Source organism: Erithacus rubecula, assembly GCF_903797595.1.
Source record: "Erithacus rubecula genome assembly, contig: scaffold_88_arrow_ctg1, whole genome shotgun sequence".
NCBI lineage: Eukaryota > Metazoa > Chordata > Aves > Passeriformes > Muscicapidae > Erithacus > Erithacus rubecula.
Window position 1 is genome coordinate 244,679 of NW_027635446.1, and position 10,781 is coordinate 255,459.

The window sequence follows — 10,781 nt, forward strand, 5'->3', positions numbered from 1 at the left end:
ATGGTCTAGCTTTGATTTTATTTAATTTAAGGGTGCTAACGTGTTACTTAACATGGATGACAGGGAGAAGAAGGAGGAAAAGGTGTTTACTTTTTAAATTTTTTATTTTGGCTACGTGTTCCTTATTATAAACATTTAAAAAAACTTATTTATTTACGTTTTAATAATTTAATTTACACTTTACTAATTTTGGCAGCTTGTTTTTATTTTTTTTTGTGCTGACAACTTTTTTTAGGGGTTAGAATTTAGCACTTGTAAAACTAGGGTCTCACTTAGAGGTTTTTGAGACCTTTGCTAGGGAGGTTTTGAGACCTTTAAGGAGGCCAGAGGTATGCCCTGGGCTCCCACACAATACTTTTATGATTAACACAAATCAATTATCACAGCTCTGTTCGGGGGGCACCGCCTTGTTCGGGGGGCACCTCCTTGTTCGGGGGGCACCGCCTGACTCGGGGCGCACCTTCTTTTTCGGGGGACACCGCCTGGTTGTGGGGCGGGGGATGGTGCGATCTCCCCGCTCCGTCCCGTCCCGCAGCTCCGGCACCGCCGCCGCGATGTCCGCGCTCAGCGCCCGCCGGGTGAGCGGGGCACGGGGGGCACGGGGGGCACGGGGGGAATCGGGACAGGGGGACAGGCCCGGGGTCGTGCTGGGGCCGCCAACCTCCATCGCGGGGGTCTGGAATCGGCTTCGTGCTGGGGCTGGGGCGGCGCTGCCAGCCTCAGGGGCGGCGGTCTCGAATCGGGGTCGGTGCGCGCTGCCCCTCCCGCGCCCTTCCCTTCCTCCCCCCGGGGGTCGGTGCCCGTCCTGTTGGAAATCGGGAACATTCCTTTTATCGGGAACATTCCTTTTATGGGGAACATTCCTTTTATCGCGCTCCCCGGGAGCTGCGTCAGCACTTGCAGTTCTGTCTCCTCGTCGTTCCTGAATTAGGGGAAAGGTGAAGGTCGCCGGCTCAGCCGTGTCCATCCAATGTCCCTCCGGTGTCCCTCGGTGGGGGTGGCCACCTGCCTCAGGTGTCACGGTGACAGCGGGAGCCGCGGGGGCAACTGTGATCTAATGGGTGGCATTGCTGGCACCGGGATTTGGGGTTCACTGGGGGCAGAGCGGGCACGAGGAGCTGGGTCTGACCGTGGAGTGGCTGATGGAGGGAGCAGGTGCTTGCCCAAATCCCAGAATCCCAGACTGGTTTGGGTGGGAAGTGACCCCAGGGAGCACCAGTCCCACCCCACCGGACTGGGAACCCTCCAGTGCCTCGTCCCTGTGGGAGAACTTTGATCTCTTGGCACTCTCTGTTTCCCCTGGGGAGATCTCCCTGCCTGCCCAGCTGTGTTGATGTGTCCAGAGTCACCTTAGTGATGCCTTTGACCTCGCCCTGAGACCAAACATCTCAAAACACACTCAAAACGCAGCTTTGGGAGCTTCCCCCCCCTCCCCCCCCCCCCCCCAAAAAAAAAAACCAAAAAAAAACCCTTTCAGGCTTGTTGAGAATTTTGGGCTTTTCCTAGTTTTGTCTAAACCTTTTGGTGGAGATGCTGCATAAAACTGGATCAGCAAAACCAAACCAAAGCCCAAACAATTAAATGATGATTACAATGATTACAATACCCTGTCATTTTTTCTACCTCATCTTTTTGTCAGTTATATTTCAAACAATGTCTAAAACACTTGGGAGTTTCCTGATGTGTTGTTCTGTTTTCCTTACACACCTGTGGCAGCAGTTTGGTAAGAAAGCTCAGCAAAAAGGGAAAACATGGGTGAGAAATGACAGTTTTACAACACATGTGTCTTGTGAAAATGCCACAGATTAAACTTTACCTTGTGGGCATTGCCAAGCTGTGCACACACACTGCTGACTCAGCAGCTCAGCATTCCATGCTTTTTTTCCTTATGTGCCACCTGTCACAGCCTGTGTCCCTTGCTGGGCTGTGGGGCTGCACTAGGACATTCTGCTCTGGGATATTCTCTCATTCTCATGGTCCTTTCCCGCTGCAGCTGCTCCAGACCCTGGTTTGGCCCAGCTTGAGGTTCTACTCCAGCAAAGCTGCCCAAAATGTGCACCTGAGCAAACATGGGAATGGGTTCAGCTTTGGTGAGTGTGGCAGGGCTGGGAAGGGAGGGAACAGGGAGGGAAAAATGCAAACAAAGGACCAAAATAAACTGACAAAAAAAGAAAGCCCACCACAAACCCCAACAAAACAACTGAGCAAAAAACCCAAGGAACGGTACTGCACTTCAGGAGGAATTTCCAAAATTCCCCATTATTTGGAATAGATTTCTAATTTTTTATAAAAACTATTTGAAAACCAAAAGCCATTTTTCTTTCCAGTGCAGGACAGCAAGGGCAGGGGATGATATTTCAGAGATTTTGTTCTTTCTTTGTTACTGTCTTGAGCTTTTTTTATCTCATACTGAGGGAAAAAAAAAAAAAAGAAAAAAAGAAAAAAAAAAAAAAGAAAAAAAGGAGTCCTGTTGGCTTTTAAGCCATTAAAATGACCATGAACAGCATCAGGGGAACGTGGTAGTTCTAGGGATGTGACACAGAAATTTCTCCACACCTGAGCCATTACAGCAAATTCTCTGGGGCAGCAGCAGATGCTTGACAGATGTTTTGGTAAAAGCGTTTTATTACCTGGCACTTTCTGCTCCATTTCCAGTAGTTTTGGAATAATTTTATAACTAATGCTGTTGTGGGCATTTCTCAGAGCTCAGGGGGAAGGAGGAAGTTGAGTTTCTTCATGACTATTTTGCCTTATTTTATTCAACAGAACTGACAGATGAACAGAAGGAATTCCAAGCTACTGCCTGGAAATTTGCTCTGGAGGAGATTATTCCTGTAGCTGCACAGTATGACAGGACTGGGGAGGTAAATCCACCCCACAGGAGGAAAAAACAGATTTTTCTCTTAACCCAAAATTTGAAATTTTACCTGTGATAGTCAACCATGATTTTCCCTGTTTCAGTATCCTGTGCCACTCATCAAACGGGCCTGGGAGCTTGGGCTGATGAATTCCCACATCCCAGAGAACTGCGGTGGGTGTGACCCCTTTAATCCCTAAAACAAACCTTGGAAAGGCCTTGGAGGAGGTTGTAGTGTGAAATTATGGGTTACATATAAAATTACCTGCAGCACACTGCAGTAATCCCAAAGCAATCTGTGGACAGGTGGAACACGTGGGTGTGATGAGGCTGGATGGGATCAGGCAAGGAATTAGATTCTGATGTAGTAATTTGTGACCAGATTGTCTCCCATGATCTCAATTCTTATGATCCCCACATCAGAAATTCAAGGGTTTCCTTTGATCCTCCCTCAGGAGGGATTTAAGGGCTCATTCCTGAGGATCAGTTCCCAGTTTAGCCAAGGTGCAGCCAGTGTGCACAGATTAAAAATGCTACATTTCTGATCCGCTATTTTACCAACCAAAGTGGAGTTGGGATGTGTCCAGAGCAGGCCATGTTGGGTCTTTTTGATTGATTTGGTGTATCTGGTATCAAAAATTGAGTTTCTGCAGCAGAGCCTGAGAATAGCAGGAAGGTTTGAATCAAGAGCAGCCTTTAAAGGTCCCCTTGTCTAACCCCCAGCAGTGAAAGGGAGAATGGGTACAAATCACTTGAAATTCAGGAATCAATTTGAAAAACCATCAGGTTTCATTGTGGGAAATCATCAGCACAATTTGGCTGAATATGGATATTGGACAGTTTTGTATTGATGAGACTGGTGGTGGGTGTGGAAAAGTTGAGGCTGGTGTGAAGAGCTGTGGGAGAAGGTCATGGAACCAAGGATTCAAATGAAATTCAAAATAGGAAAAGAGAAGGGCACAGGAAAGGGAAGAAGTGGTTCAAAGTTCTCAGGTAAAATGGTATCTGCTGCACTAAACTCTGCCTCTGGAAAAAGGGATTTGAGGGATATAATCAGAGCCAATGTGGCCCTTAAAGCAGTGACAGATCCTGGTGGCACCTTCTGGCCATTCTGTGCCACTTGTCCCACCTTGAGCACAAAACTAACCCCTTGACAATGGTGAAATGGGACCTTTAAATCATCTGATTTCAATGAAAAGAAACAAAATAACACAAATATCAATCAAAGCATTCCCAAGGGAGAACTTCTGATGAAACTCGGTGCCCATGGGGGGCATTTGGGATAATAAATTCTTGCAAATCATTAATATTGTGCACCTGAGACCCCCCCTGAGTTGCCTCCTTTCCCCCCACAGGTGGGCTGGGGCATGTCTGATCACAGAGGAGCTGGCATATGGATGCACTGGGGTGCAAACAGCCATCGAGGCCAATTCCCTGGGGGTGAGTCCTGATCCTGTCCAGAACTGGGACTGGGGCCCCCAGACTGGGCTCTAGGCTCTCCAAACTGGGCTCTGGGTGCTCCAAACTGGGCTCTGGGTGCTCCAAACTGGACTCTGGGCCCTTGAGGTGATGGGTTAATGCTCTGAACATTCCCTTCCAGCAAATGCCCGTGATCATTGCTGGGAAGGAGCAGCAGCAGAAAAAATACTTGGGCAGGATGACAGAGGAGCCCCTGATGTGTGTGAGTGTGACCAGGGAATTGTATTGATTAATTAATTCATGACAGAGGAACCCTTGATGTGTGTTTGATCAGGGAATCCCATTACTTAAGTAATTAATTAATGACAGATGAACCTCAGATGTTTGTGTGACCAGGATCGGTCATTGCCCACAATTCCATAATGATTTTGTGGTTTCCTGTTGGATTTTCCCCTTTTCTGACCTGGAGATGGGGCAACTGAGAGGCATTTAAAAAACTTTTATTCCATTTTCAGTCTCATATGAAGGGTGAGACAATACAGATGTTATAATTCACGCCATCACAATTAGAAGCCAACTATTCCCTAATTGCAATACATTATAATTGTTCCTTGGCCTATCAGCTTTTGTCACATCATGCTGTAAAACACATCTCATCTAAAATTACCCCTCCTGGGTTCTATTACAATGCATCTTTCATCTCAAAAATATCTAGTCTTATTTACAAGGCCATCCTTTGAAGCTTTTTTCAAGCTCCATTTCTCCCTCAGCAATACCTGTCCTATTCCACAGCATTTCTGCATCAGCATTTCTCATCTTCGGGTCTGCATACAGACGTGTGAGCCTTCTCTCAGTCCCTGAGAGCTCTCTACAAATCCATTCCCCACATTTTTCTTTTGCCCCCAAACCCAGACAGTATTTTCCTTGGGATCTGGGGTTGTTTCTTGCAGGCTTACTGCGTGACGGAGGCGGGCGCGGGCTCGGACGTGGCCGGGATCGGGACGCGGGCGGAGCGGAAAGGGGACGAGTACGCGATCAAGGGGCAGAAGATGTGGATCACCAACGATGGCAAGGCCAACTGGTGTGTTTATTGTGGCAGTACTGGTCTGTACTGGGGTTTCTTTAAGGGTATGCTGCAAAGCAGAGTGTTCCAGTGTGTCGCTGTTGCTTGGGAAAGGTGACCTGGAACAGAGATCAGAGAGAGCAAAAGCAGTAAAATAGGCATTTGTTGAAAGGATGAATCTTGGGCAGTGCAAGGGCTACACCCAAATCAAATCCAAGATGGGTCCTGATCATGAGTTTTCACACTTCTGTAAGTTTTGGTTCATCCACATCTTGGGGTGAATTATCCAAGCACAGCCCCAGGCTATGAAGTCTCAGTCCCCTGGCTTGCCCCCTTTCCCTCACCATTGTTTTGCTTTTTGGATATTGGTTGTCCTTGATTCTCCAGCTAGAAAGGAATTGTTTTGTCTAACTCCCCTGTGAAGAGAATTTACTAACACCTAACATGAAGTCTGAGTTACAACACTAAGCAGCAGAGATTCTGAAAAATATCAAAGCTAAAACCCAAGGCATGGTCATTGGGAAGAGGCACCACAGCCCCGGTGCTGTGGGTGCCCAGAGAGGGAACAGGTTGATGACACCTGAGCTCGATGATGTCACAGCTCATTTGGGCTGAAACCAGATGCAGTTCCCTCCACTTTCCCTTTGGGACAGGGAGGTAGAGTCAACTCCAAAATGTTCAGGATACCAAACCCTGACCTGGCTCCCAGACAGGGATCAGCTGCTTCTGACTCAGCTGGGAATGCCTCCCGCTCACAGGGAAAACAGAAAAACTCTGGGGTTGAATTGTCTGAAGGTAAAACATTTCCAAGGAGACACAGAGCCTGAGCTGTGCTGCAGGGTCTGGAGAGGGCAGCACAGACCCTTCCTCAGGGCTTACACTCTTGCCACCACAACACACAAACTCTTCAAGAGGAAGAACTTTATACATTTATCTATGAAAGTTGTTTAATTTCTTCACTCTCCCAGAATGTTCCTGAGCCCCCTAAATGGGACTGACAGCAATTGCTGACACAAAAACTTAATTTACAAATGATACCATGAAGAGTAAAATGGAAATATTTTCAAGTCAGAGGAAAAGGCCTTGCATACAATGCTGCATTCCCTCTACAATAACCCTTAGAGAATAACCTGCTGAGAACTGGCTTTTTTTTTTGGGTATTTGGGAGGCTGAGGGGTATATTGAGTCTTACAACACATGGAAAAGGTGGACAAGCTTTGCAGGTTTACCTGAGGGAATTCCATTAAACCTTAGTTTTGCAGGAAGAGATGCCCAGACAACACTGTGTTCCTCACACTCCTTCCCTCTCATTTGTTTGGTTTTTTGTGGTTTTTTTTTTTTTTGAAGGGCCAATTAAAAAGAGTTGTTACCTTACCACTCAATATATGGACAAAACCACTCAGCATTTTGCCCTGAACTAATTTTTGGGGTTGAGCTGAACCCCCATCTCTGTCCTCCCCAGGTATTTCCTGCTGGCCCGTACTGATCCTGACCCCCGGGCTCCAGCCAGCAGAGCCTTCACAGGCTTCATTGTGGAGGCTGACACCCCTGGCATCCAGATTGGCAGGAAGGTACTCACCAGGAATTCTTGCTGCTTCCTGAACCAGTAAAGGATGAATTGCCATGGAAGGAAAATGGCTGAACCTTGTCAGGGCTCATAGATATATTGGAATTCTCACAGTGCCCTGGGATCTCTCCAATTTTTTGGAGGACACAGCCTCCTTTTTATCCTAATTTCTCAGCTGCATTTCCCTCTGTCTTTCCCCAGTGGCTGAGGTACTTGAGAGGCACAGACTTCCCAGAATGCCTGACACCTCAAATTCTCCTCTAATGTATAACCCTCATTTTTAATTTTTAACTCTTATAGAATTAATGGTTTTCCCTCATCGTTTCTTTCATCTTTCAATCTCCAATTTCATTTATCAGCAAACCTACAGCTTGTTTGTAAAGACAAATCCCTCATTCCTCCCAGCCCACAAAAGAGACAGAGGAGTTCTGCAACTTTATTCCAATCAAGGGAGAGTCCACTGGCCCATACACCCATGGGGTCTGTCTCTCTCTCGCTCCCTCTGTCTCTCTCCCTCTGTCTCTCCCTCTGTCTCTCTCTCGGTTTTGGAGAGTGCAGCCTCTTTTTATTCTGAGCTCCACTACATGTAGCTCTGTTCCTTTTGCCATTGGCTGAGGCACCAGGAAGGTGCAGCTTTCCTGAACCACATATTCCCCCCTTGAACACGTGTCTCCATTTTGCCCTGAAGTTCAGAAGTTCAGGCTGTCTGGGTTCTGTGGGTCCACCAGAAGTTCAGACCGTCTGCAGTACACTCGGTGTGGACCCGTTTGTCCCATTACCCGACAGTTCAGGAGCTCAAATTGTCTGGGTCGGGTTGCCGGGGTCCTGTAACAAACTTGCCCGGGTGGATGTTCCTAGAGACATTCAGATCCATGTAGAACACATTAACTCTGATTTCTATGACAGTAGTGAAGAACCCCGCAGCCATTCTTTCCACATCGAGTCTCTTGTGAAGATCTTTTCCCATCAGGACAAAAACGATGGGGATGGAGGCAGAGCGGATGGAGTGGGCTGGGGTGGAGAAGGTTGGCATGAGAGTGGAGGAGGATGAGGATGGAGGAGGGTGAGATGCGATTGGAGGCGGATGAATGGGGATGGTACGTGCATGGACAGCGATAAAAGGGGGAAGGAGGCAGAAGGGATGGGGATGAACGAGCATTGAAGTGGATGGGAATGGAGATGGGGATGGGGGTGCGGATGGGATGAATGAGGATTCGGGGCTGGACGGGAGGCGATGCAGGCGGTGCGGGTGGGATGAATGAGGATTCGGGGCTGGACGGGAGGCGATGCAGGCGGTGCGGGTGGGATGAATGAGGATTCGGGGCTGGACGGGAGGCGATGCAGGCGGTGCGGGTGGGGCTCCAGGCCAATGGGGCGCTCGCAGGCGGATCCTGCCGGCGGCTCCTCCCGCCGCAGCGCGGGCGGATTTCCTTTGCAGCGGGAGCGGCCGCGTGGTGCGGGACGGGCCCGGGGCAACGGGGGGAGACCGGGGAAGGTGGGGATCGCCGGGGGAAGTTGGGGATCCTGGGGGAAGTTGGGGATCCCGGGGAAGGTCGGGGATCCCGGGGAAGGTCGGGGCGCGTCTCGTTGGTGGCAGGGCTGTGGGCGGCTGGCGGGAGGAGCCCCCCGGGCTCGGAGCCCCCCGGGCAGAGCCCCTCGGGTGCCGGTGCCGGGGCTGTTGAAAGGAGGGAGGGAGGGAGGCAGGGGCCGCTCGGAGCGCGGTGCCGCAGCCCCGGGGCGGAGCGTTCGGGCCGGGCCGGGTCGCTCGGGCCGATGGCGGCAGCGCCGAGCCGGGGCGGCTCTGGCCCGGGGCTTTGGCTGCAGCGCCGCGGGCAGCGCTGCGCTGGCGGGGCCCGGCTGCGGCCGCGGGGAGCGGCCCGCGCTGGCAGCGGCGGCTCCGGCCCGGTTCGGTTCGGGCCGGTTCGGTTCGGGGCGGAGGAGGCGGCGCTGTCCGGGCCCATGATGAGCGCTGGCATGTATTATCTGAGCGGAGCTGATGTGTGTCACCGCTTTAGCTCTAGAATGACTCTGAGGCCCGTCGAGCTCGCCGTGCGTCCGTCCGGCAGCGGAGCTTTTGCCCAGGGCGGCATCGAGTCCCGGTGGCGGGGTCGGAGCCGGTCGGGGCGGCGCGGGGCCCGGGTCGGGCTGGGCGCCGGTGTCCCGAGGGGCAGGTGCGGTTGTGGTGGGAGCCGTGGGGTTCGTGTCCAGCAGGGGCTCCGGGCTGGCCCCATTGCCCGCTGTGGCAGGGGGTGGCCGGGTGCCCGTGGCCGCGGTGGCTCGCGGTGTCCCTGCAGCGCCGTGTGCCGGCGGGGCTGAGCGGGTTCTGCGTGTGCAGCCGGGCTGCTGCAGCTCCGCTGGGAGTGTGCGGGAGGGACCTGGCACCTCTGCTCGGCCTGGCCCTGAGCCTGCCATGGTTTGTGCTTCTCGCAGGTGTCCTGGTGAGCCCGGCGCCTTCTGGCCAGCCCCGATCTAGGATGCAGCGATTTGGAGAGTCCCCAGAGCTGCAGGTGCCAGTGGGACAGGTGAGGTTTGGGGTGTGCCAGGTGCTGGCAAGATGCCCGGGCTGCCGGGGCTTTGGATGTGCAGTGAGATGTGCAGCCCCTGGGAATTGTCCCTGTGGCTGTCCTGGGCTCCTGTCAGCTCCCCAGGCATTGCTGTGTGGGGAGGGAAAGGAGAGGAACCAGGGCCTCTTGTTCATCTGGGTCCTTTTGTGTCTAAAGTCTGGATTTTGCTTTTGGTGCTGTATTTGTGCAGTTATTTCAACATTTCGTTGTTTTTATTAAAACTATTTTGTGTTTCTTTTTTGTGTCCTGGGAGACTCAATGGTCATTGTGTGGGTAGGAAGGAGAGCTTGGGATGGAGGAAGACTGAAGGGAATGTGCTTGGAAGACTTGTTTTACTTCTCAATATCCTCTGATTTTTTTTGGCAATAACTTCAGGTAATTTTCCCAAATGGAGTCTGTTTTCTCAGTGATCAGTGAGAGACTTCTCCCCATTCTTATCTCAATGCATGAGCCTTTCCTTAGATTTCCTCTCCCTGTTCTGCTTTGCAGAGTATCTGTCATCCAGGCAGGGTCAGATCACAGGATTGACTCTGTGGCACTATGTGGCCTTGTGGTTTTCCATCCCTTGTGACAGTTGTGTGCATCTATAGGGAGGCAAAATAGGGGATCCTGACCCTATAGACCCAAAATACTCCTATTTCCATATGGGTGTGTTCCTGATGTCAGAGGTACCATGTGTTCCTGGGAGCAGTGGATCCTTTCAGAGGTGCTGACATCAGCAGGCAGGACTCCCATGGACTCTTCCCAGCATTGATCCAGCTTCCTGCATGGAGCAGCTTTCCCTGCAAGGGCTGAGGCTCTGGGTGTGGCTGGGGTTGAGGAGCCCAGCCCCGAGCCCTGGCCATGCTGTGCTGGGGAAGCCACAGCTCCAGCATGGAGCCCTCCACCGACAGCTCCCAGAGGCAGATCCCCCCATCTCCAGGTTCCCTCAGCTGCCAGCACAGCCTCTCTGTCCAGAATTCCCCTGGAGCTGACCCCAACCTCAACCCTGATATCTGCATGTGTCACCCTTGACTCTGTGAAATCCCTTGGCTGAACAGGAGCTGCAGTGACCCCTCTTGTTGGGGCAGCAGCACCCGGGATCAGGGAGAACGGGCAGGGGGAGCACAGTGGGGTCCTGGGCCATGGCAGCAGCTGGGGCAGTGGGATCTGCAGTCTCTGCAGGTGCCCTGGGAGCCCTGGGCAATGGTGGCACTGGGACAGCAGGGCTGGCCTTGTGGCAGTGCTGGGGTGGTGGCAGTGCCCGGCTCCAGCCCGTTGCTGACCCTGCAGCCCCAGCCTGCTCCGGGCCCCAGGGGAAGATCCCGTGGC

General features: G+C 51.8%; 1 protein-coding gene across 1 annotated transcript; it reads left to right on the forward strand.

Annotated features, from left to right (window-relative positions):
- Window positions 1-531: 531 nt before the first annotated feature.
- On the forward strand, window positions 532-6,949 carry LOC306816782 (medium-chain specific acyl-CoA dehydrogenase, mitochondrial-like; the record flags this gene model as incomplete). Its single annotated transcript, XM_079333244.1, has 8 exons — window positions 532-578; window positions 1,994-2,090; window positions 2,767-2,864; window positions 2,962-3,035; window positions 4,213-4,297; window positions 4,458-4,538; window positions 5,227-5,357; window positions 6,802-6,949. The coding sequence occupies exons 1-8, from the start codon at window positions 555-557 to the stop codon at window positions 6,947-6,949; spliced, it is 738 nt and encodes a 245-aa protein (XP_079189370.1). The 5' UTR covers window positions 532-554.
- Window positions 6,950-10,781: the final 3,832 nt, after the last annotated feature.